Below are 26,316 nucleotides of genomic sequence, written 5' to 3' on the forward strand. Positions count from 1 at the left end.
GAGTTGGGCGTCGGTGAGGGAGGCGCGCACGACCTCGACTTCCTCGGCGAAGTATTTCGGCTTCGCCACGACGTCGGGCAACGGGGGAATGGGCACTCCACCGGCGTTGAGTCTCCACCCCGTCGGCCCGGCGCGCATGTCCGGCGGCGCCGGGATGTTCGCCTGGAACAGGAGCCAGGACTCCTGTTCGCGGAGCGAACGGCGGCCAAAGCCGTTGGCCGCCGCCTCGTCTCCGGGGAAGCGTTCTGCCATGGCGACGGGCTCGGGAGAGGTAGAGAGGTAGAGGGAGGGGCTGGGCGGCGGCGCTCGGGGGAGGTAGGGAGAGGGAGGGGCTGGGCGGCGGTGAGGGGCGGGGCTGGTGTGGGCACAGGTGAGTGAGGCCACCGGCTATATAGCCGCGCCGCGTCCGTGTGTACGCGTGCGAGGGAGGGGAGGCGTCAGCGCGCCGTCCCGTGATGCGCCGCCCGTGAGGAATTAATGACAAGGCTGACCGGCGGCAGCCTTGGCATTGATTCCCCACGGGAACCGAGGCCGTTGGGGGAAGACGAGGACCCGTGTAGCTGACGCGGCTGGCCCGCGGCTTTTTCGCGTCAAAACGGCTCGCCCCGGCGCGCCGGGTTCGGCCTGAGTCCGCCGGCGCTGTTTTCGCCCCAGACCGGCAAAAATCGGGCTCCTGAGACGCGACTGGGCCGTTTTTTCGGCGCCGGCGCGAAAAAATCGTCTGGGGAAGCTTTCCTGGAGGCGCGGCTAGAGATGCCCTTAGCTAGCCGAGGACGACGAGGCGGCGGCCAGCCCTGGCTCTCTCGTGCACCGCCCGGACAAGGCTGGCGAAGTCATCGCCGTCGTACGCGGGCCAGACGATGTCGTCCCTAGAGTGGGGGCCGCGTACGTCGACGCACATGTTCCCGTAGAAGAACATGACGGTGCAGGGCCTCACGGGGAGCTCGTACATGGCGTTGAAGTCCTGTACCTCGTCGATGTCGACAGCGTAGAGCACAGCGACGGGGCCGATGCGCTCGGCAGCGGCGGCCATGGCGGCGTCCACGCGCAGGCAGTCAGCGTGCGCGCTCTGGCCGAAACGGACGATTACCAGGCGCTTGGTCTCGGCCTCGCGGAAGATGGCCTCGTCAACGGCTTCTGCCGTGTGCAGGTGCTCGACGTGGTGCGCCATCGCGAGCGCTCGAGGGGCTTGTATGGCAACCAATGGTTGATACGGGTGGCTATATATGAGAGCTCGATCGGAGGCCGTCCTGGGCAAGAAACGAACAAGAAGAGTCTGAATCGGAGGAGGCGCCCGTTGTTGGGTGCGGTGCGTCTCCAAATCCAAATCCGAAACAAAACGAGGAAATCCTCTTGCGCAGCGCACGTTTGGATTCGGATTCGATGGCAGCTGGTGCGCCACGGACGCCCGTTGGCCACGTTTCGGCTTGGATGGAATCGTCATACGTACGCCCGCTCGTGTTCCCGCAACGCAAACCGCGTGCAAAAGGTCGTTTCTCCTCCCCAGGCCGTCCGGATCCAGGTCTCCGCTTTCGTTCCTTGCATTTGCATGCAATGCACTTCATTATCGCGCGCGTGCACGTACGTCGGTCCTGTCCAAAAGAAAAAGAAAAAGTGCACGCCCACCACATCGCGCCGCCTTAATTGCCGTCTTCTTCAAACCATCCCGTCGCCGGCGATCTTGTCTTGTGCCGCCACCTACCTCCTTCGTTCGCCGGCGTAGCTAGACCAAAATGTTTCCATCTTTCATGCACGCCGGCGGCACTCCACTCAACTTGGCCATGCGCTGCTGCCCGTGCCGCAGCCACAATAGCATGCAGATTGCGGTTGTCGTCGCCTTCAGCGTCCGAGACTAGGTTGCGATGCCAACTGTCGGCCGGGGACTCGACCAGTGGCGGCAAGCCCGCAAACGAATCCCACCTCCGCCAAGCCCTGTCGTCACGGCTTTCGGTTACCACTGTCTGCCATCACGACCAGTTTTTCCCTTTCCCACAGAATGCATGCGCGCCACCCGTTTGATCGAATGCCAAACCTATAATATAGAGGTAATCTTTTTCAGTCTAGTTGACAACGCACAGAAAAATAGATTAAATTCTCATGCCTAGCTAGTTGGATAGACAAGATCGAATGCCTACGATAACGACGCGCAAAACATACCCCCAGAGGCCACGCCCCTTGTGGTGGCCTGGCGCCTAGGGCCGGTCCTGAGATTTTAGGGGCCCGGGCCGAAACTAGAACCCGGGGCCCCTCTAACCTTCCAAAGCTACCTTTAGTATATATTTTGTGCAACTCTAAGGTTTTGTTTGTACAACATACTACCAATAAAACATGCAATATGAATGATTATCGTTTCCCATAAAAGAATAATTGTTGGGTTACTACCTTGCAATTACTCTGACAAATTATACCACTTACTTATACATTGGGTTGCACTCCCTCTGTAAAGAAATATAAGAGCGTTTAGATCACTACATTTCATTGATGGTTTATCAGAAAAAGGTAAATGTAATTTCACATTGCAAGTGCATGCAAACACTACCTTTCATAAAAAAAATACTCATCCTAGATGCAGAAAGCTAAAAGCTACAAAACTTTCATTCTTTAAAGTTATGAGGAGATTTGTTAATATTCATTGATAGAAGGAAAAGTCGGATGGAGAAGTACAGGAAAACAAAACAGAAAACACAAGAAAGAAGAGCAACAGGTGCGAAGCAAACATGGCATTGCGCTTTGTGCCTTTCTCTAATCCCTCATCAGGTATACATCAAGAGTTTTACATGGTATCTACATACCTGGATGCAGCAGTCTGGCAGATGTACCAGTCCCGTACCTACAGACCCTTCAAAGCCGTCCACGGGCGTCCACGTTGGGCTCTGAGGACTGAAGGCTACGACCAAGGCGATCAGCACTTTCACTGCAGCACTACGGCCGGCCACAGCCTTCAACCTCTGAAGCAAAAAAGTTAGGGCAAAGGTTGGGGTATAATATCTTTAAGAAATAGAGATCCCTAAGAAATAGGACACCTTCTTGATATTGGCAGCACTGATGAGGCATGCGCTGGAGCTGCGGCATCGGCAGTGCAAAGGGGAAGCATGGGCGTCTCGCGTCCGCAGTCTGCTGCCTGGCCGCCGCCGCCGCCGCCGCCGCCTGCGGTCCATGAGGTTTCGAGGCGATCAGGCGAACAAAAAAAGGAGGGGAACAGCCTGCAGGCGATGGTCATCGTGCATGATATAAACTAACAAAATCACCCCCTCGCGATTCGCCGCAGAGTCCGCTCCCTCGTCGATCGATCTTTCCAAGTGTGACCAGTTTAACGTAGGCCCAGTAATCACCTTTTTTAGGAATTATATTAGGGTAGACCCAATTGTATTACCAAGCAGAGCGCAGACACATGGGGGCCCCTCGCTTTTGGGGGCCCGGGGCGGCCGCCCCCCCCCCCCCCCCCCCCCCCGCCCCCCGTCAGGGCCGGGCCTGCTGGCGCCATGACCGCCACAACCATGTGGAGATGGAGATGCCGAAAGCGAAAGTTTCCCGCCTGATGAACGAGCAGGAGAGACAATGCCATGCCCCATTCCCACAAAGACAGACGACGACAACATGGACTCGGAGGCGACAACGCTAAGGTGCGAGGATGAGTCTGTGACGGAGACGACTGGGAGCTTTTTGAAATACATGAAAATTTTCAAACTCATGAACTTTTTTGGAAAGGTCAGCATTCATGTCAGCAGGCTTTTTAAAATATTAGGTTTTTTTAGTTCATATTTTTCTAACGTCCAATGGTCGAGTGGTGAACCGGCCGGTTAACCGAGCGAGCAAGCGAGGCGTCGCCGTGAGTTTTTTTTTAAGGTAAAACTTTCGCCGCTTTTATTAACTTAAGAAAAAGTTGGAATCTCGTCCGAAACAATATGCAAAATACAGTCTGGCGGTGATGGGAGCCACACCGAGTTGAGCTCATCTCCCATTCCCACCTTAGCTAATCTATCAGCGGCGGCATTCGCACTACGGCTAACCCACGATACTCTAAACTCATCAAATTCCTTCAGTCTTGACTTGACGTCCTCGGCGATTGGCCCCACGGCAGAAAGGTTCTTCTCCTGGTTATTGAGCATGGCCACTACTCCTGCCGAATCACTTTCCAGATGGAGTTTGACAACCCGACTCTTCTCGCTAGTTCGATCGCCTTCTTGCAAGCCACCAGTACCACCATCTCCGGGTTGGTTGCCGTCACCAGAACATGACATGAGGCAGCTCGGAACGCCCCGGCATGATCACGCAGGATGACACCAGCGCCTCCTCTCCCCATGTATTTCGCCATCGCACCGTCCGTATTGGCTTTGATCCAGCCCGTATCGGGAGGTAAATACCCCTTTCTTTTGGCTGTTTTGGCTCCACTTCCTTTCTGTGTACCTCTTCCCACTCTTTGACTAGTGCAGCAACAGTAATTGATATTTCATGTGCTGCAGTAATCTTCCTCCCATTCCTCGCATCATTCTGCGCTAGCCACAGGTCATACACGGCTTGAACCATAACAACCTTCTCATGATCCGAAGCTTGTGCGAACCACTCCAGTAGCCAGTTAGCCAACTTGCTCTGGGAATCGATATTGCATGGTGGTTTGGCCGCCAAGACTCCCAACTCCGAGCCAAGTTGCTTCCAGAAACACACAGCATGTGGGCATCCCCAGAATCGATGGTAGCTAGTCTCTTCTCGTCCACAAGCAACACAGAAGACACCAGCCTTTATCCGGCGTCGTAGCAGTTCGGCTCCTGTAGCCAGACCATTCTTCATCAGCCTCCACATATGAATTATTGCTTTCCCCGGAGCCGATGTATCCCACAAAGACAACCAGCCCCGATGTGTAAGAGCAGCCGAAGAGGGTCCCGGCTGGTTCCGCTTCGCAGCATTCAAAGACATCCTCGGATGGTAGGCTGACTTAACAGTGAATATACCGTTTTTCGTATGATTCCATGCCATGTAATCCTGAGACCCCGGCCCTCCAACAGCTATCTGTTTAATGTCGTTCGCATCATCCTCAGAAAACATAGCTTGAAGCCTTGTGTCGTCCCAAGTTTCACCCGAACTGTTCAGCAAGTCGGCCACCTTCTGCACACCCGGTATGAAGACTGTGCCCAATGGCAGCAGACTCCCTTGTCGCGGGATCCATGGGTCGTGGTGAATGTTCACCGTCGAACCATCACCTATGTGCCATATTACTCCCTCCTGGAGCAGGTCTCTCCCATGCAAGATACTCCTGAAAGTATAGGATCCGCCCGATGGGCATGTAGCACTCATAATGGAACTCCCGCTAAAGTATCGAGCTCTAAGAATTCTGGCACATAAAGACATCGGCGCCTGCAAGAGTCTCCATGCCTGTTTTGCAAGTAAGGCTTGGTTGAAAGCCTCCGGATCTCGAAAACCCATACCCCCAGTCCGTTTTGATTGGCACATCTTGTCCCAGGCAATCCAATGCACTTTCCTCTCACCATTTGTTGCACCCCACCAGAATTTTGAGGAGATTGAAGACAGGTTCCGGTACATCTTCTTCGAGAGGTGAAAACAACTCATTGTGAGAGTAGGTGTGGCTTGCAAAATAGATTTAACTAGTACTTCCCTAGCCTTCTTGGACAACCCTTGTCCCTTCCAACGCGTTACTTTTCCTTTTGAGCATTCCGTCACATACTTAAAAGTGCCATCCTTGGATCTCCCCACTACCGTTGGCAGGCCCAAGTATCTCTCACTAAGCGCTTCTTGTTCAATGCCAACCACTTGCTTGAGAACATCTTTTTGTTGCTGTCCACAACCTTTCCTGAAGAATATTGATGATTTTTGGAGGTTTATTTTTTGACCCGAAGCAGCTTCGTACCTAACCAAGATGTTCTTAAGCACATGGACATTTTCCGGCGAACCTTGTAAGAACACAATGCTGTCATTTGCAAATAGGAGATGAGTGACTTGGGGGCCAGTGCTCCCAAATCCTACACCCTTGATGCTGCCCTCTGCTTGTGCCTTTTTCAACATCGCTGAGAAGCCCTCGACACAGAATAGAAATAAGTATGGGGAGAGTGGACCCCACTGCCTGAGCCCCCGTGATGGCACGAAACCCCTAGAGAGTCCTCCATTTAGCTTCACAGTAAAACATGCAGAAGTCACAGATCTCATCACCATCCTGATCCACCCTTCCGCAAAACCATATTTAGCCAGCATTTGTTCCAGAAACATCCATTCAACTCTAGCTATCGTAAGCCTTTGTCATATCCAACTTTACTGCACATAAAGGTTTCTTCTGTTTCCTGGTTCTTATTGCATGCACACACTCATATGCTACTATCACATTATCCGTAATAATCCGTCCGGATACAAACACACTTTGTTCCTCTGAGATTAGAACCAGAAGGAAAACCTTGAGCTTGTTAGCAAGTACCTTGGCAGCCAGTTTATATAGGACGTTACACAAACTGATGGGGCGAAACTGTGAAAGCAACTCCGGTGAGTTGACCTTCGGAATCATCACTACCGTAGTCGCGTTAAACGAATCCGGGGCTGCTACACCCCTTAGGAAATCTTGGACCGCACGACACAAATCTCCTTTCACCAACGGCCAGTGCCGCTGATAAAATAACGCCGGCAGGCCATCTGGCCCCGGGGCCTTCGTCGTTCCCATCTGAAAAAGCGCAACTTCAACTTCCTCATCTGTAATGCTAGCCGTGAGCTTGCTATTCATCTCATCCGTCACCGCGGGCTGTATGTTCTCCAGAAACTCGTTTACACCGGCCGCTCCCTCCGAAGTGAAGAGAGACTCGTAGAAAGCCGCTGCCATTTCTCGCATCTCCTCATCTACCATACACCGCGAGCCATCCTCCCTCTTTAAAGCTCGAACCATATTCTTCCTCTTTCTGTGCGAGGCCCGCCCCTGGAAGTATTTTGTGTTTTGGTCGCCTGCCCTCAGCCAGTCTACACGGGATCGTTGTCTGTAGTAAACCTCCTCCCGGGCATAGATTTCTTTGAGCTGGCTTTCTAGTTCACGGACCTCCAGTGAGGATCCCGACCCCAAAGCCCTCTGTTTTGCCTCTTGTAGCTTTGCCTTGAGCTTAGTAATTTGTTTCCGAATTGACCCAAACACAGCCCTACTCCATCTTTGCATATCCCCCGATACTTGATGAATTTTATCCCATACCGCAGCAATCCCAGATGCACCACTAGACGCTTCAGCCCATGCAGCCGAGACCATGCGCTCATAATAATCGTGTTTAGTCCAAGCCTCCTCAAACCTGAAAGCAAAAACCCCCTTATGCCGTTGTGTTGGAGCCGTCTCCAGCACATGCACAAGGAGGGCCAAGTGATCGGACTCTTCCGTAATAAGGTTCTCAACATTTGTCTCCGGAAACATCTCCAGAAAAGCATCGGTGCATGTTGCACGATCAAGCCGGACCTGCACGTTAGCATCACCATCTCTCCTGTTATCCCACGTGTATCTATACCCCGAGAATCCCAAATCGACCAAACCACACTCTGCCAGACAATCTCTGAAAGCTTTCATTTGTGTAAAGCTCCGTAGATGGCCCCCTTGTTGGTCGGATTGGAACATGGCTTCGTTGAAGTCGCCTACACAAAGCCAAGGCAGATTGTCCTGACTCCGTAAAAAGCGTAAGGCATCCCACGACTTCTTTCTTTTCTCAGTGTCGGGTTCCCCATAGAATCCAGTGATTCTAAAGGTTTTCCCCTCCAACACTACAACAGCATCCAGGAAGTATTGGCACCAAGACCTAATAGTCACATGTACATGTTCTCTCCACCACAACGCAAGGCCACCGCTTCTGCCTACACAACTGACAGCCACTCCACTCCTAAAACCCATACTCCACTTCAGCTTGTCCATCGCTTTTGCACTCTTCTTCGTTTCACTTAAGAATACCACCGCTGGGTTGTGGGACCTAATCAGGTCGCGAAGTTCGCCAACTGTCGAGTCCAACCCCAAGCCTCGACAGTTCCAGGCAAGCACATTCATTGCTCCCGGCGGACCCGGGATTCGGGGTCCGCCGATCTACTCTTGTTGTTTTCAGAGATGCGGTCAAACACCGAGGCCGTTTTCTGCCTTGTGTCGCGAATGAACACATCTGTATTGCCTCGCCTGCCAGGGTCACCCTTCGCCACCCACACCTGTCTTGGTCTCCTCTTCCTTCCCTCCCCTTCATAATGCTCGCTGAATACCTCCCTTTGCCTCCCCTCATAGTCCTGCCTCGGCTTCCTGACGTAGCGGCCTCTTGGCCTCCCATGCGTCCCATGCATATCGGGTTGACCCGGTGGACAAACCCGACCCTCCTGCATGTAACGTTGCGAGTACTCCGGCAGCTTATCTTTCCCCTTCCTCTCTCTTTCAGCATCTCTCGGGATATCCTCGCTCCTTCTAGACTGCTGGTCCATCAGCTTTGTGCGAAGATCATGTTCACGCCTGGATTCAAGCTCGTCCCGCAGGTCCTGATCCGTTGCCACTTCATTGCTGCGTCTGTCTTTATATGGGCTCCTAACCTCCTCCCCCCAAGTACCCTGCTTATCGCCAGTGCGATTATCAGCAAAACGGGAGAATTCGGTGCCCATATTTCTTTTGGTAGGTAGATCCCTCACCCTGGGTTGCTGGTCTCTACCACCAGATGCATCCCCCACACAAGAGCTGCCCATACTGTTGCCACTGCTAACCGATGCGCTGGCCACTCCTTCCTTGCTCGGCACGGTTGAACCCGAATCATATCGCAGCCAACTACCCCATTGAGCCGCATGTTCTACCGGGGGGGGGGGGGGGGGGCACAGACACCATTCACATGAACCAGCCTTCCACAGTCAAAACAAAAGTGAGGGATCTTCTCATATGTAAACTCGAACCAACTCTTCTCCTGACCATCCTTCTTTTTCTTCAAGTAGAAGCCTCGAACCAGTGGCTCAAACACAGAGATCTTCGTACGAACCCGAAGTTGGTTTCCACGTGCCACTCCTTCCCTATCCACATCGACCTTAATGGTCTCACCCAACCAGTTCCCCAAAGCCCTCCCAAAGGCTTCTGTCCTCTTATCAGGTGGTAGATCGGATACTCTGACCCATACATCCACCTTGTCAAAAATCATCCCCGATGGCCTCTTGTCGCCTTCATAGTCCTTCATCACCAAAACAGCAAAGTCATATTGCCATGGGCCATTATTGAGGACATGTCTCCAGTCACCCTCACTCCCGAATTGGACAGATATGATTTTAGGGCCAATCTCTCGGATCTTCGCTTCTCGGTACAATCCCCATGCCCTCGGCATCGTCTTCTCTAACACAGACATCTTCAGCGGCCGTGGCGAGCAAACCTTCCCCACCGCCGCCCACTTGTGACGTTTTTGGGCGATTGGGGTTGGATCTTCAAACACAAGACCCGCCTCCTCCTTCTCCATTAGGGCCATGCCGCCCAGCCTCGCCGAAAGACTCGCCGACGGATCTGGCGTTTTGCTCTCCATAGGTGATGCAGACTCCCCTTGGCCCGCAGATCCGGTCCCCTTCCCTACCGGCGTAGCCATCGGCCAGGCAGGGGCCGTCATGGAGTTCCTCGGTGTCTCCGTCGGCGTCCTTCCCTCTACACCTCCCGCCATCAGCACCGCTGCAGGGCAGGCTTGCAGAGACACCAGCCCGTGCCCAGGAGAGCGCCGTCGCTACCCCGTGCACCGCCGGAGACAAACCACCCCCGTGCTTGAAACCCTAACCCTAGCACAGCCGCGCGGTCGCCTCGCGATCGCCAGCTATCGCCTTAGGACGTCGATACGTGGTGGACCCAGACCCCCCAACGCGAGCGGGCATGCCTACCATTGCTGGGCCGGCCCATAGCGACGGGGCGTGAGGGCCAGAGCTTTCCTGGTGATTTGCCTAAAAAAAAAAGCTCTCCCGGTGATTGTCTTTCGCCCGGGCCGTGTCCGGACTGTATAAGGCCGAGCCGCACGGGTGGTCTGGATCGAACTTGGAAGCAAAACGATTCCGCCGTTCTCCGTCGTTCTCAATGGGAATCTACGCCGCCGTGCGCAGCACGAAGCAGCGGCTGTGGGAACTCTTCTGTGCTCCTCCTGCAAGTACGCCCCTTCTTCTTCTTTTTCTCAAGCATTCTCAATCGAGCGCTACGTAAACTGACTGACACGCTCGCCGGCTTCTATTCGCCCGCCATTATTTTGTTCACCAAATCGACCAAATTCAGATATTGCAAGGAACCAAATTCAGATCTCTGATTTCTGTTAATTTTATGTCTGTATGGTAGATGTGATCTGATAGCCTTTTTGTGACAGCCGTGGCATATTCTCACCCTTGTCTGGGGCACTGCAAATCGGCCAGCCTAGAGTGTGCATAAGACTAAGATATCATTTATGAAGTCTCACTTCAGCTTTGGAGATTCTGATAAACGCCGCAAGTATAACTAAGCTAATACTGCAAAAGCTCAAATAAACAATTTCAGTGTATTTTAGAATGTCACCGCTTAATAATTTGATTAAAAAGGAATCACCGTTTCATAACCTCACTGATAATTTCTGTTGCAAGATTCGAGTCACATTATGAAATAACACGTACTACTTACAAGGCCCGTGTCATTGCAGATAGTGGATCAAGGTCCTCAGAAGATGCGTTTGAGAAACTACCCGTGGTATGCTTCCCTTCCCTGCTAGTCAAGAGAATTGTAGTTACAAGTAAACTATCACCATGGTACCTGCTAGCTAGCACAGTATGCATTGGCTAACACATGCATACTACACACTTAATTATAATATATTCGTCAACAGAGACTGGTTATTTTCACCTTGCCGATGTCTCAATTCAATCTGTTGTCTCTGGCATCATAATTCTGCCGACAAAAGTTTCATAGAAATAACCCAGTTGATGCACTCTCTTCGTCGAAATAGCAGATCTTGATGCAGAGTAAATGAGCTAGTAATTAACAAGCCAGATATATGTGATTTTGTTGTTTATTCGAAATAAATGAGGTCAGCCTAACTTTTGAGCTTTTCAACCTTAGTTCTACAGGACATCATGCACCATATATATTCTCTCTTGCCACTGCGAGATGCTGCTCGTGCCGCCTGCGTCTCCCATGGATTTCTGCTTTTCTGGAGATGCTATTCCAACCTTACATTCAACGTGTCAACACTTGGGTTGGCTCGCAAGAAATCCGAGGATTGGGGAATATTTCTCATCGATATAGTTGACCGCATTCTTAGGAACCATTCTGGCAATGGGGTGGAGGCACTCGATCTCTGCCTCCTATCTTGCGAAAATATTGACCCTTCCTACCTGGACAGATGGCTGCAGATTGCTGTTCGTTCGGGGATCAAAGAAGTTAAATTGGAGATGTCTAACTTCATGAAGAAAAAGTACAGCTTCCCATGTTCGATTTTTTCTGATGATGCAGCTGCAAGTTCAATTCGCTCTCTTTGCCTCAGCGCTTGCATTTTTCGTCCCACAACAACACTTGGCTGCTTGAGAAGACTGAACGCATTATCCCTGTTTTCTGTCCAGATTACTGATGAGGGATTAGGGCACTTGCTCTCGAAATCTTTCGCCTTGCAGCAGTTATTTATCTTTCGATGCAATGCGATAATATGCTTGAAGATACCTTCCATGCTGCAGCAACTCAAGCTCCTCACTATTAAATTGTGTGAGAAGCTCCAGGTGGTAGAGATCAATGCTCCAAGGCTCTCCTCTTTTCACTTTGATGGAGCCCTAGTAAAAATCTCGGTTGTGGATCCTTCACCGCTTAGGGATGTCTATTTTTCATCTCCCCGTCCGTCCCGCATGCTGTCTTATGCTTGTACGAGGCTTCCATCCATCACACGGAATGTTAGGAGCCTGACCCTGGTGTCTTCTGATGAGGTATGCATTGGGTTTTTACAGGTTATTCTGTATAAACATATAAAGCGGATGGTTATGATACAATAGTTTCCATCTGAACAGTCTAAACTCTTTAATCCAATTTCATAATTCTTCATACAATGGTTTGGAATTTCTTGACCCGTTCTATGCTTATTGTCTCATAATCAAGGTTTTGGTTACCGCTCGAAATTTTGAAATTTACCATGGTTACCGCATATTTCAGTCCCCCTTGGTAAATAGGTATTTCCAGCAAAAAAAATCGAATTTTTGAGTTTTTTGAATTTAAATGCTCAATGTATAGTAAAGTGTGGCAGCACCTCGCAACATGCGCGTTGACAACATTCCACTGAGCTAGTAGCTCTTTTATGATAAATATAAGTTCAAGTGCTATCTATATCTATTTTAAAATAATTTGAATTCAAAATTCAATTATAAATTTTGTTCGAAATTTTCTCAAAATTTCATGGTAACCGTGGTAACCACATTTACCGGTCCCCCTGGGTAAAAATGCTCCATTCGGTAACCAAAACCTTGCTCATAATTACTAGAATCATCGTTCTTGAATAATTTTTTACGTATTATTTCAGTATTTCTTCTTTCGAAAAAATCATGGTATTAATCCTTGAGATGTGCACATCATCTGAAATTATTAACAACATTTTCTGATTTTAGGTCTAACTGTACAGTGCTTGGTATAAGGGCTTACATATTTTGTGCTTTTGTAATATTTTAAATTTAATATAAATTAACCTTTCATATAAGAGATGTCACATTTACATTCAATGCTGCACTCCAAGTTTCAAAGTAAGAATAAATGTTTAAGACCTTGAGAGTTTTCGTGCACCTTGACAATATTCAAGGTAAGAATAAATGTTCAAATAAGAAACTAATAAGTGGCAAGAGAACTGTTTTCTGTTTTTATTTTATGTTGGTCTTAACACACTTTACATGCCAGTTGCTAATGAAATGATCAGATCGGCAGGTATACAGTGAATAATGATTTGAATGTATATAACACATGTATATTGAAAGGCATGATTTGTCTGTGGACTTGTCGTTTTTCAGGATGTCAACATCCCAATGCTGCACTCCAAGTTTCCCCGTCTCAAGAAGTTGGAAATTTACATCAAAAGACCACAAGCTGTTCTGTCTTTGATTTCCTTTCTTGATGCTTCTCCGGCCTTGGATTCATTCATCCTACACGTAAGCCACATCTTTTAGAGATAATAACATTACATTTATCAATAAAAAAAGTTGATTGTACGTAGATATGCATATCCAGGTAGATGGGAATTTCGTGAGGCCTGATTCTGTTGTTGGAGGCGAGAATGCCGCTGATGATCCAAGGTGGAAGCCGCAGTGCCGACATGATTTTCTCAGACAGGTGAGGATCATAGGCTTTTGTTCAGAAAAAAATCAGGTTCAGTTTGTGATCTATATCCTTGAGAGCACTCCTCGGCTTGATTCCATCACACTAGACACGACCTTGTTGTCTGGTAGGATGTGTGATATTAATGGCAAATCAACAAAGATGAAAAGGAGGTGTGCCATGATGACCGAGGGTTGTGTCGCCGAGGCTCACAGAGCTGATAAGGTTGCCAACAGATACATTGCGGGGAGAGTTCCCTCGGGTGTTAGGTTCCAGGTCTTGGAGCCGTGTAGCCAATGCCACGTGCATACTCGCAGCAGGTGGTACTACTATGGTTTGTGTTAAGCTATTCACTTAAATATATAAGTAGTAGTACTAGCAGGTAGTGCGCGGCGGCACGCCGCGCTCTATAGATTGGTGTGTAATGTGATTTTATTGAGTTTTTCAGAACTAGTTGTACAATGTGTATGTGTGTATCTTTATAGTGAGCGGGAGAATAGTTCTGCAATAGTAGTCTCTAGATAGTCTTTATGTTGCGATACATAGAATTGGTCTCAGGAATGTAGTAGTGGAGTAGAGGCCAATTCCTTCCTTTGGTCTTTTGCGGGCTTGTTTCAAGCGTATATGATCAAGGTAATTGCGGTTCACACCCTGTCAGGTTAGAGGAGACCCTTCCTAACTCATGACGGAATGGAATTAGGAGCAGCACACAGGTCTTCCTTAGGGCCCTTGTATTTCTGGAGGGAGAGAGCATGTTGGTGGTCCATCAAGGATTACCAAATCTTGTATCTCGCTCCTAGGACATGAAACAATTGTGGGTCATCGTGTTGAGTGCATCATGATTGGTGAGCCCCTAGAGTTACAGCCGTTTTGGTGATGAAGCGAGATTTACATCATCAAATTGATCACTCTTTAAAGCTATCAAATCTTATACTATGATATTACATTGAATTTTAATTTCATATTAATTATAGGTTCCTGTTTGTCAAGGCGAGACTTTCCATGGTGTCGTACAACAACATATTTCTTCCTATTGTTTCTTGGTTTTCTCGCGGGAGGGCTTATCATCTTGTTTACTTGGTAGGCGTCTCATTGGCCTGTAGAAAAATGTACTCCATAGCTAATGGAGGGATCACTATGGATTTTACTAACAACAAAGAACGTCCACTTTGATAAAACGATGCATCCATGCAAATTACTTTTCACATGTGCATGAGTAAAATAGAGCTGAAATACCATGCGTCCAACATCTAATCGCACAAACCAGCGCAACGGCACAAAAATCCCTCCTTTCATAATACATCTGATGGCACAAACCATACATGCATCTAATCGCAGAAACCAGCACAACCGTGCAAAAATCAATCCTTTCATACATGCACAACTACCAATTCAATTGCCAATGAGCTATTAAAATTTAATTTAATTTTATAAAATCCATCCTATTTTTTTAGAGACTTCACTGAGAAATATATATACCACACACAACACAATAGTAGTAATATTTTCTAGGAAAACTATAACAGAGTTAAAACTTGTTATGCCAAACCAGTAAACAAGGATGCCAAACACACATACTTGTTCTTTTGAGGAAAATAGTAACCCACGTTCTCTAGAACGACTTGATAGAGAAACAAATAGGCGGCAACGTGGCAGCACATGCACGTAATCACATTATGTGTGGGCAAGAACAATCACGAAGTTGTGACTAATCGATGAAAAAGGTAATGCATGCCTCGTGGCCCCCACCGCCGCTCTAGCCACGCGTGCGCCTACGTTGCCGGCCGCGTGCTGCAATGAGCGGCCACTCAAAGAAACGCCTCGTGGGTGTGGTGCTCGGCTGCCACTCATCCAGACTTCCAAATCCACCACCGGAGACCCCAAGTCGGAGTAGCACCAGGTCCTGCTCAATCGTCGCTGCGAACACCGAGGTCAGCCAGCCCCATCCGTTGTAGTCCGAGCTGACCAATGGCTTACCTTGAATCAGCTCGTCGCGACCCAGTCCCAGTGCCTCTGACCATGGAGCAAGGGAGTCCGGTGAAGGAGCTATTGTACCAAGGCAACGGTCATGTGTCTGAGAAAGACCAGGATCCTCCATCGATCTGAGCAAACACGTTCCACCTTCCATATCGAAGTGATTGTGTTGATTCTGCTGTTTTTTGACATGGAGTCGTGCCCGAGGAAAAAGGTAGAGAACTTCGAGGAGAAGCCGGTTGAAGAAAATCTCTAATTGTTTACTCTTTACTGAGGTACTTTTTGGCCCATACAGTTCTATGATCAATTGATTGATTTGTTGTAGGTGTCAAGTGGATACAGTGCACATTGCACACTACTTGCATCTTTGCAGTATAAATTGAGGTCAGTGAAAATCAACTACATTTGAGCAGCTCCTGCCAAAAATTTCTGGTGCTGATAGAATCCAGTAGTAGGAACATGGAGGGCTTGGGGTCCCTAACATTAGGGATCTCAACCTATGTTTATTAGGCAGTTGGGTCAAAAGATATGTCCAAGATGAGGGCAAGATCTGGAAAGCCATCATAGACAAGAAATATGTTAGAAATGCTCCTAATATATTTGCCTGTAGGACACAAACCTCCTCAAGCTTTTGGCAAGGAGTCATGTGGGCTGCTAAAGCTCTTAAGTTTGGCTATAGATGGGTAGTAGGGAATGGGAGGAAAATTAGATTTTGGGAGGATATCTGGTTTGGAACCTCTCCTCTCTCTGTCCAGTTCTGGCCTTTATACTCTATTTGTCATCAACAATGTGTGACAATTTCAGAAGTTTGGGATGGGAGTAACATTAAGCTTACTTTTAGGAGGGTTTTTACCTCTGCTATGATGGAAGAATGGTACCGCCTAGAGCAAATCATAAAAGAGACTGCCCTTAATGGAGAAGAGGATGCTATGATCTGGCAATATGAATCTAAAGGGGTTTACTCTTCTAGTTCTATTTATACCATTATTAACTTTACGGGGGTGACCCCTGTATATATCCCCTCTGTCTGGTCCATTGTTGTGCCACCCAGAATACAAGTTTTTCTTTGGCTTCTGGCACACAACAAGCTTATGACTAAAAACAACTTACTTAAAAGGGGAATTGATAAGAACCCATACGGTTTGTTCTGCTCTGAGCAGGAGACTATAGACCATTTGTTTTTTGGCTGTGTGGTTGCTAAGAACATCTGGAGCGAAGTCTCTACATTCTTATCCACAGATATAGGATCTAGTTATTTTTCCATTGCCAAGTTTTGGCCTGCTAACAAGAAACATGAAGTGCTGAATGCTTTTTGTGCTTGTGTCTTGTGGAGCTTATGGAAAACTAGAAATAAACATGTTTTTGATAATGTTGTTTGGTCTGACACTAAACAGATCTGGTGGCTGATCTGGAAGACCCTCAAGAGGTGGATGATTCTGTACACCAGCGAGTCTCTCGAAAAAATGAAGATGATGCTGGATTGGGTATTCTGCATTCTCAAGGCTCCCCTTCAGTTGACCTCATGATGAAAAGGGACCTAATGGACACTGGAGGTGTCACTCATGGCTCTTCTCTACCCAAGCTCACCTCTGGGATGCGCGAGACTGGTTACCAGAGTCCAGACATCTCAAGGCCGGGTGTTTCGCCAACTAAAAAAGAGAGCCTGTCAAACACAAGCCCTGCATCGCCTCTTGACTGGCCTGGCACATCAACCCAACCTCTCAAGAAGATGAGGGGGGGGGGGGTTCCTGGAGCAGATCAAGGAGGTTTGCCTGATGGTTGCTGCAGAAGACAAAAGGATGCTGGCTAATTCTTGCTGCGGCAGCTCTGCCCTCTAGCTTATTAGAGAACCATGAATGTAATAGGCTGTAGGCCTCAAACTTTCTACTTGTTTTGTTTTTTGACCTTTTCAGAACATGCGTCTTGAGGCATGCTTGGTTTGTTGGAACTGTTTTGGTTTCATTATCTTTAGTGGAACCGGGGGGGGGGGGGGCTTAAAACTCCCCTGGTGATCTAAAAATAGAATCCAGTAGCTTCGCCCCATCTGTCTTCTGAGATGCCCATATAAGTTGATCACCAAAATGCTGGACCGTCGGGTAGCTAAATATGCTGATAAACTAATCAGCCCCACCCAAAATGTCTTTGTTAGAGGTAGGAATATCATGGATGGTGTGCTCTCTTTGCATGAATTGCTGAACTATACTCATGTGAAAAAAATGGGTGGGGATAGTGTTGAAACTTGATTTCGTGAAGGCTTGCGATAAGGTGAACTGGGACTTCCTCCTGGAGTGCCATAGGCTCCGAGAATTCAATGATAAATGGTGTGGCTGGATCAGGTAGATCCTCCACAATGGCACAGTTAGCACCAAACTAAATAATTGTGTGGGCCCATATTTTCAAAGTGCAAAAGGGGTCCGGCAGGGAGATCCTCATTCTCCTTTCTTATTTAATCTAGCAGCCGAGTTCCTTGCTAAGATTATTAAAAGGGCCCAGGAAAATAACTTGTTAGTGGGAATGGCTCCCGATCTTATCCCTCGTGGCGTGGCTGTGTTGCAATATGCGGATGATACCATCATTTGCTTATAGCACGATATTGATAAACCAGTTAACTTAAGTTACTGTTGTGTATGTTTGAATTGATGTCTGGGCTTAAGGTAAACTTTCGGAAAAGTGAGAACTTAACTGTGGGGGGTGATGATGATATAGCTGGGCAATATGCGGATCTTTTTAACTGTGATATCGATAGTTTCCCTATGAAGTACCTTGGGATGCATGTTAGCTTTACCAATCTTAAAAACTCTGACTGGGAGTTCATCATTTGCAAGTATCTTAAGAGGTTCGATGCCTGGGTTGGTAATGTCGCGTCAATGGGAGGGAGACTCACTCTTTTAGACTGTGTCCTCACTCAAACCTCTCTCTACCACATGTCCATGTGGCTCATGAACAAAACTTTCATTGAGAAACTGGACAAGCATAGGAGGAGGTTCTTCTGGCAAGGTTGTACCAAGAAGAAAAAGGTATTATGTGGTGAAGTGGGCCAGGATTTGTAATTCCAAAGAAAAAGGGGGCCTGGGTGCTAAGGACCTTAAAAACAAAATGTTAGTCTTATGGTTAAATGATGGTAGAAACTTGAGACACAAAAAGGGATATGGCAGGATATCGTTCGTGCTAGATACTTGAAGAATAAAATGGTGACCACTATGGGTCCGAGGTTCTCGGATTCCCCATGCTGGAAAGCCCTCTTGAAAATTAAAGACTTATATATGATGGGAAGAAAAAATCGAATTGAATCCGGAAATTTTGCCAGGATTTGGAAAGATTCTGTTAATGGGCTGATCCCATTTCAGAATCAATATCCTATGCTTTTTGATATATGTAATGATCAAGAGTGCACTGTTAGTGAATTTGCCTCTGTCAATGCCAATTCCTTTTTTAGAATAAGGCTCAATTCTGACTTGATGGGACAATGGGATTCGACGTGCACAGCTATTTCAGCTATACAACTTACGGGGGGAAACGAACAAGTTTACTGGGGCCTAAACAATAATGGCAAGCACACAACAAAGTCCATGTATAAATGGCTCAAGAAACCCCTTAGTGGGTGCAATTTCAAATGGATCTGGAAGGCTAAAATGCCTCTTAAAATCAAGGTGTTTTTATGGCAGTTGTCGCAAGCTGTTGTGCTTACTAGGCAGGTGATAAAGAAGAAAAAAATGATCTGGTATGTTAAACATGAGATATTGTAGGGATATAGATGGCAGCAAGGACTTGTCTTGCGCCATAGATAGAGTCCTTTTTCTGTTTAACCTTCTATCCCTATCTTTCTCTGTGTAATATCTCTGGTTGGTTGAATCCCAACTGAATCACTTTGTACTCCTCGCGAGACACCCCTCGCTCAATCAATATAACTTGCGGGCTCTCCCTGTTGGAGAGTTGAGACGTTTCCATATATTCCTGCATTGTATACAGAGCTGGCCCTTCCATCACATCTAGCTAGCTTCCATCAATCTCCCATCACCTCCCTCCCATCATGTCGTCCTCCACCGTCCCCGTCACCTCCGGCCTCAAGTACAACACCTCTGAGCCCCTCTCCCGGACGAACTATGTTCTTTGGAGAGCTCAAGCACGATCCCAGATAATGGGCGCCGGCTTGTTTGGCTATTTAGATCAAACCCTAGAGGAGCCTCCCAAAACCATCACCGCCAAAGAAAAAATGGCAAGGACCAGGTGATTCCAAACCCTGCCTATGCCCCCTGGCTGATCCAGGATCAACAAACCATCGCTTATCTCCTCCGCAACCTGTCCAAAGAAGTTCTTGTCCAAGTTGCCTCACTTGAATCCTCCCATGCGATATGGGCTGCACTGGCGGCTATGTTCTCTGCCGTCTCGTTGTCCCGCGTCAACAACATCCGATTTGTGCTAACTAACACGCAGAAAGGTACTCAGTCGGCCTCGGCATACTTCGGGCACATGCGCTCCCTCTCCGATGAGCTCGCGGCGGCGGGCAAACCACTCGGGGAGGGGGAGCTCATCTCCTTCATCGTCGCGGGCCTGGACATGGACTACCAGCCAATCATCTTTGCCCTCGACGTGCGCACTGAACCTGTCACCATCGACGCGCTCTTCTCCCTGGTGGCGAACTTCGATCAGCGGATCGAGATGTTCCATGGCGGTGGTGCTGGTGGCTTCAAGTCATCGGCAAACGGTGCTTCTCGGGGTCGTTCGAGCGCCGGCAAGGGCGGCTACCGCAACCAGAAGGGCGGCGGTGGCGCTGGCTCCCGCCGAAACGACGGTGGCTATGGTGCTTCCAGTGGCGGCAACTACGGCACCGGCGGAGGTGGCTACAACGGTATCTCTGGCGGCGGCTACCACCCAGGAGGCGGCTCTGGTGGTGGCTACCATCAGAACAATGGAGGAGGAGGCCACTATGGTGGTGGTGGCGGCGGCCACTATCATCAGAACCCCCTGGTGGCGGCAACAACACTCGGTGGCCTCCCAACAACAACACCAGAGGGCGTCACTTCCAAGGGTATGATGGTTATGAGGGACATTGCCAAATCTATAATAAAACAAGTCATCTTGCAAAGGACTGTGATTGGCGCTATGCCAATGATCCTAACTCCCAAAGCAAGAAAATTGCAGCTGCAGCTGATGTGTCCTATGGTGTCGATACCAATTGGTATATGGACACAGGCGGCACAAATCATATCACTGGTGAATTGGAGAAGCTGACAATGCATGAAAAATACCGTGGCCACGATCAAGTCTACACCACCGCAAATGGTGCAAGTATGGATAAGTCATATTGGTCACTCATTTATCAAAACCCCACACAAAAATCTGGAGCTCAATGAAATCTTGCATGTTCCCAATGTTTCCAAAACCTTGTTATATGTTCATTGTATTGCTCTTGACAACAATGTGTTTCTAGAGTTTCACCCATTCTTTTTTTGATCAAGGATCAGGTCACAAATAAAGTACTTCATAGAGGTGTTTTTGTGCAAGGCCTCTACTCTTTGCTTCCGCAGTATTGCCGATACAATAAACAAGCCTATGGTGCCATCAAGCTTTCTGCTGAACGGTGGCACAATCGCTTAGGACATCCTTCGTTTGCTACTGTTCATCGTATTCTTAGTAATAATAATCTCCCAGTTGTTGGTGAGAGAAACTCAGAAACAATTTGTGATTCCTGTCAACGTGCTAAAAGTCATCAATTACCATATCATGTGTCTATTGGTGTCTCTACAAAACCTTTGCAACTTATCTTTTCTGATGTATGGGGTCCAGCACCCACCTTTGTTGGTAGACACCTATGTAAGCTTTATTGATGACTTTAGCAAATATACATGGATTTATCTTCTTAAGAAATGTTCTGACGTGTTTCAAGTGTTCCACAATTTTCAAGCTCTTTTAGAGCAAAAGTTCGATAGTAAAATCATTGTTGTACAGTCCGACTGGGGTGGTGAGTATGAGAAACTCAACTCTTTTTTCAAAAGATAGGTATCTCTCATCATGTTTCATGCCCACATACACATCAGCAGAATGGCTCTGCTGAACGAAAGCATCGACATATTGTCGAAATAGGCTTGGCCCTATTAGCTTCTGCCTCCATGCCTCTCAAATTTTGGGTGAGGCTTTTCTCACCGTTGTTCATCTTATTAACATGTGGCCCAATCGCACTATTTCTCATGAAACTCCCACTGAACGTCTTCTCCATATCACACCAGATTACAGCGCCCTTCGTGTTTTTGGTTCGCATGTTGGCCAAATCTTCGTCCATACAATACTCGAAAACTCATGTATCATTTCAAACAGTGTGTTTTTTCTTGGCTATACTGCGCAACACAAAGGTGTCAAGTGCCTTGATGTTTCTACAGGCCGTGTGTACATCTCACGTGACGTCGTTTTTGATGAGACTCAGTTTCCCTTTGCACGTCTACACCCTAATGCCGGCGCCCTCCTTAGGAAAGAAATCCTTCTTCTCCCATCCCATCTTTCTGGTGTTTCGTGTGTGGGCGATGATAGTTGTGCTGACCAAAATATGACTAATATATCTCCTGTTATCCCTGAGTTTACTGTTCCAGGAAGAATCATCGAAGAAAATGACGTAGAAAATGGTGCATCAGGGAGCTCCAGCGTGCATGCAGGCGATCCGGTGCAATCAGCCTCGGGATTGACCCGGCTGGACGCGTTCGATCCGACCGCATCCTCCTCGGGATTGCTGTCGAGTCAGGCGGCCCGGGGCCCTCCACCATCTCCCGCCCCGTGCCTCTCCTCAGGAGACGTGTGTCGCCCTGCCTCCGCGCTGGGCTCCGCAGGCGCCGCGCTCCAATCAGTAACGGGGAACCAGCCGACCACGTGGTACGCGCCGGTCCCACGGACGTACTCCCGGCGCCTCCCACGGGCCACCTTGTCCTCTGCGCCAAGCGAGCCAGACGGGCTCGTTGTTGGATCCGATGATGATCCAGTCCCTCCACCCGGATCTTCTGCGGCCTCGCCCGTCTCTTCGTCGGCTCGTCCTGCCACAGCAAATCCGGCGGGGTCTGGTGCTGCTGATGCTCCTAGATCTTTTGTGGCTACACCACCACTCGCCTCCACGCCTCCTCGTACACGTCTTCATGACGGCACAATACAACAGGTCAACTACAAAACTAAGTATGGCCTAATTTCTTCTGTTCCCACAGGCGAACCTCACACCGTTAATGAGGCTTTAGCTGATCCTAAGTGGCGGATGGCAATGGAAGAGGAGTTTCATGCTCTTCAGAAAAATCATACATGGCATCTTCTTCCTCCCCATCCAGGTCGTAATATCATTGATTGCAAATGGGTGTACAGAATCAAACGCAGGTCTGATGGTACAATTGATCGGTATAAAGCCAGACTCGTTGTCAAGGGGTTCAAGCAGAGGTATGGACTAGACTACGAGGACACATTTAGTCATGTTGTTAAAGCTACCATCATCTGCCTTGTTTTGTCTATTGCTGTGTCCAGAGGATGGAGCCTTCGACAGCTAGATGTGCAGAACGCGTTCCTTCATGGTGTTCTGGAAGAGGAAGTGTATATGAAGCAACCTCCTGGGTTTGAGGACAAACATAAACCATCTCATATTTGCAGACTTGACAAATCTCTTTATGGACTCAAGCAAGCTCCACGTGCCTGGTATTCTCGGTTGAGTTCTAAGTTGCACACCCTTGGCTTTACTCCCTCTAAGTCTGATACATCCCTGTTTATTTACAGTAAGTCACAGATAGCTATCTTTGTACTCATTTATGTGGATGATATCATTGTCACTACTTCGTCCAATGAGGCAATCATAGCTCTTTTGAAGGATTTGAACTCAGAGTTTGCTCTTAAGGATCTTGGAGATCTTCATTATTTCCTTGGTATTGAGGTAAAAAGGAATGCAGAAGGTGGTCTTCATCTCTCTCAGGAAAAATATGCATCTGAACTTTTGAACAAGGCTGGGTTGCAGGGCTGCAAACCATCTCCAACACCACTCTCCAGTTTAGAAAGACTTTCTCTTGCCGAAGGGGTTCCTCTGAGTCCAGAGGATGGCACCAAATATAGGAGTTTGGTAGGTGCACTCCAGTACTTGACACTCACCAGGCCTGATATTTCTTTTGCAGTCAATAGTGTGTTAGTTTCTTCATGCACCTACTTCAGCCCATTGCACTGCTGCCAAATGCATCTTGAGATATGTAAAGCACACCTTGGGTGTTGGCCTCACTTTCAGCAAGTCACCCTCAATACTTGTTAGTGCATTTTCTGATTCTGACTGGGCAGGATGTCTGGATGACAGAAGGTCCACAGGTGGGTTTGCAGTTTTCTTTGGACCTAATCTCATCTCATGGTGTGCCAAGAAACAGGCAACTGTCTCTAGGTCAAGTACTGAAGCGGAATATAAGGTGTTGGCCAATGCAATAGCCAAAATTATATGGGTCAGATCTATGCTTAAGGAGCTTGGAATGTATCATATACAAACTCCATGTCTTTGGTGTGACAATCTTGGTGCCACATATCTTTCAGCTAATCCGGTCTTCCGTGCAAGAACCAAGCATATTGAGATTGATTATCACTTTGTTCGCAAAAGGGTTGCAAGCAAGGAGTTGGAGATCCAGTTTGTTCCTTCAAAAGATCAAGTTGCAGATGGCTTCACAAAGGCCTTGGCTACAAGACCGTTTGAAGAGTTCAAGCGTAATCTAAACTTGAGAAGCTTAGATTAAGAGAGGTGTTAAACATGAGATATTGTAGGGATATAGATGGCAGCAAGGACTTGTCTTGCGCCATAGATAGAGTCCTTTTTCTGTTTAACCTTCTATCCCTATCTCTCTCTCTGTAATATCTCTGGTTGGTTGAATCTCAACCGAATCCCTTTGTACTCCTCGCGAGACACCCCTCGCTCGATCAATATAACCTGCGGGCTCTCCCTGTTGGAGAGTTGAGACACTTCCATATCTTCCTACATTGTAACCCATGTTGCTCCTTCTGGAGGGAACTAGAGACTTCTCAACACCTTTTTTTACTTGCGCCGTTGCTAGGGTTGTTTGGTGTTCGATTGGAGTTGTCCTAGGAACTGAGTACTGTCTTAATGATTACTGGCAATATTTTGCCTGGTGTTATGCTTTTCTTCCTGATGGGGAGAAATTCTACACGGTTGGGCTGGCAGCCACGACCTGGGCGATATGGCTGGCCCGTAATCGTGCCACTTTTGAGAAAAAACAGATCAAAACCCCCTTTGAGATTGTTTTTTCTATGTGCTCTTTCTTACTTTACTGGACAGGTCTGCAGCACGGCGAGGACGCGGAGAAACTACACGCTGGTGCCGAGATGGTGAGAGCAAACACAATGCACCTCATGAAGCTTTGCGAGCCGGCTGGGCGACCAATCGAGGGAGAGTAGATGGCTGCTGCTGAAGTGTGCCCTGGGTTATGATCTGTTGGTTGGATAGGACTACCAAAACTGTTTCTTAGCCGTGGTTGTTTTGTTCTTTTGGGCCCCTGCTGGCTGGTCTGTAATAGAACTAGTTTTATGTTAGTGTTGCCAGGTTTTTGCCCCATGGGATCCGTCTCGACGGCAGGCGAATGCTTGAACTCGCTTCCCTTCTTTCCTCCCTCCCTGACAATGTTTCTGGAACTGATGTATTTCTGTTCATTTGCAATGGAAAGGGGTTTAGCCCGGTTCAAAAACAAAACTACATTTGAGCAGCCCAAAAGGTAATAGAGGAGCAATAATAGTAGTCTGTGTTTTGTTAGGTGCCTCTTTCATGTCAATGCTTGTCATATACAAATACAGATTGATATTGCATACATGTGCTTCAGTTAGCACATTTGCTCCCATGTTACCATTGAGACCCTCCATCTTGGTCCCTGAGTGCAAAGGAAAAAGGACACCATCCATCAATTTTTAGTCCTGAAGCAAGTATACTCTTGGCTATAGAAAGTTCATCAATTTTTCTTCAGTCCACAATGTCAAAAGAAAATATAGCAACGCATAAGCCTGAAATTATCATTAGTGTCTTAAACCAATAGTACAGGAGCACCATGTAAAATATTGGAATATATTTAAACATACCAGGCCTTGTTATCTTCTATATCTAAATAGGGGTACCCCACTAGCTGATTTTCCTGGCTCCTCATGAAGCCACGTCACCCAAATCTCTACTATTAAAGGGGGATCGAACGTCGTGATGGTTCGACCTCGATCGATCCCCCCTCCCTTCGTCGCCCGAACTCCCACGCGCACGCAGCAGCCCACCAACTCAGCCCACGTACGAAAAATCACCAACTCACTCAGCCCACGTACGAAAAATCACCAACTCACTCAGCCCACGTACGAGGTCCACAGTTCTACACACGAACGACAAGTCCATGGAACCCCACGATCGCGCCCAGTCAATAAAAAAATAGCTCCACAAGGACGAGGTCCATCAACCAAAAATCAAACTTCTTCGACCCGACGAACGCCAGTTCTTCCTGGCCGACCTCCATCGAGACGCCAGTTCTTCCTGGCGTACGAGCTGCTCCACAACCCACGAACGAGGACGAGGTCCATCAACCAAAAATCAAACTTCTTCGACCCGACGAACGCCAGTTCTTCCTGGCCGACCTCCATCGAGACGCCAGTTCTTCCTGGCGTACGAGCTCGCCGCCAAAACAGAAACGCGAGCTGTGGGAGCTGCAGACCTCTGCTGATCGCCTCGCTCGACGGCTCTTGCTGCCTCATCTCCTGAGCCCGCCTACCGTCTTCTTCCTCTCCGACGGCAAAAGGACGGATATCCGCCCTAGGTTTGCCATCCTAGACTCCTGTTCAAAACTTCATAATGTTAGTACTCAGACTTCTGTTCGCACGGTTCCGTAATGCAAAAAGATTGCAGGTTCATTTTAGTAAGAAGAACATGTGTTGAAATTGCAGTATAAGATTAGGTAACCAAGACCATGTTTAGTTTTACATCATGGGAACAAACATGCCTCGCGACAGGAATAGTGATAGAAGGAAATACTTTCATTTAAGCTCACCTCCAGAATCCTTTATATTCCAGAATCCTGTATAGTCTTTTTTGCACCACGTGGAGACAGACATCTTTCTCTCCACTCCTT

General features: G+C 48.0%; 1 protein-coding gene and 2 pseudogenes across 1 annotated transcript; 2 read left to right on the plus strand and 1 right to left on the minus strand.

Annotated features, from left to right (window-relative positions):
- Positions 1 to 763: 763 nt before the first annotated feature.
- Positions 764 to 1,171, minus strand: LOC147987619 (thioredoxin-like protein YLS8 pseudogene; annotated as a pseudogene).
- Positions 1,172 to 10,021: 8,850 nt separating this feature from the next.
- LOC147987620 (F-box/FBD/LRR-repeat protein At3g26920-like) lies at positions 10,022 to 13,591 on the plus strand. Its single transcript, XM_087540383.1, has 5 exons — positions 10,022 to 10,091; positions 10,608 to 10,654; positions 11,032 to 11,877; positions 12,943 to 13,080; positions 13,160 to 13,591. Exons 1-5 carry the CDS (start codon positions 10,022 to 10,024, stop codon positions 13,589 to 13,591), a joined length of 1,533 nt encoding a protein of 510 aa, XP_087396509.1.
- A 5,659-nt stretch (positions 13,592 to 19,250) lies between these two features.
- LOC147987621 (uncharacterized) lies at positions 19,251 to 24,619 on the plus strand (annotated as a pseudogene).
- Positions 24,620 to 26,316: the final 1,697 nt, after the last annotated feature.

Source organism: Triticum urartu, chromosome 2A (genome assembly GCF_056163025.1).
Source record: "Triticum urartu cultivar PI428250 chromosome 2A, HENAU_Tu73, whole genome shotgun sequence".
In the NCBI taxonomy this organism is placed as follows: domain Eukaryota; kingdom Viridiplantae; phylum Streptophyta; class Magnoliopsida; order Poales; family Poaceae; genus Triticum; species Triticum urartu.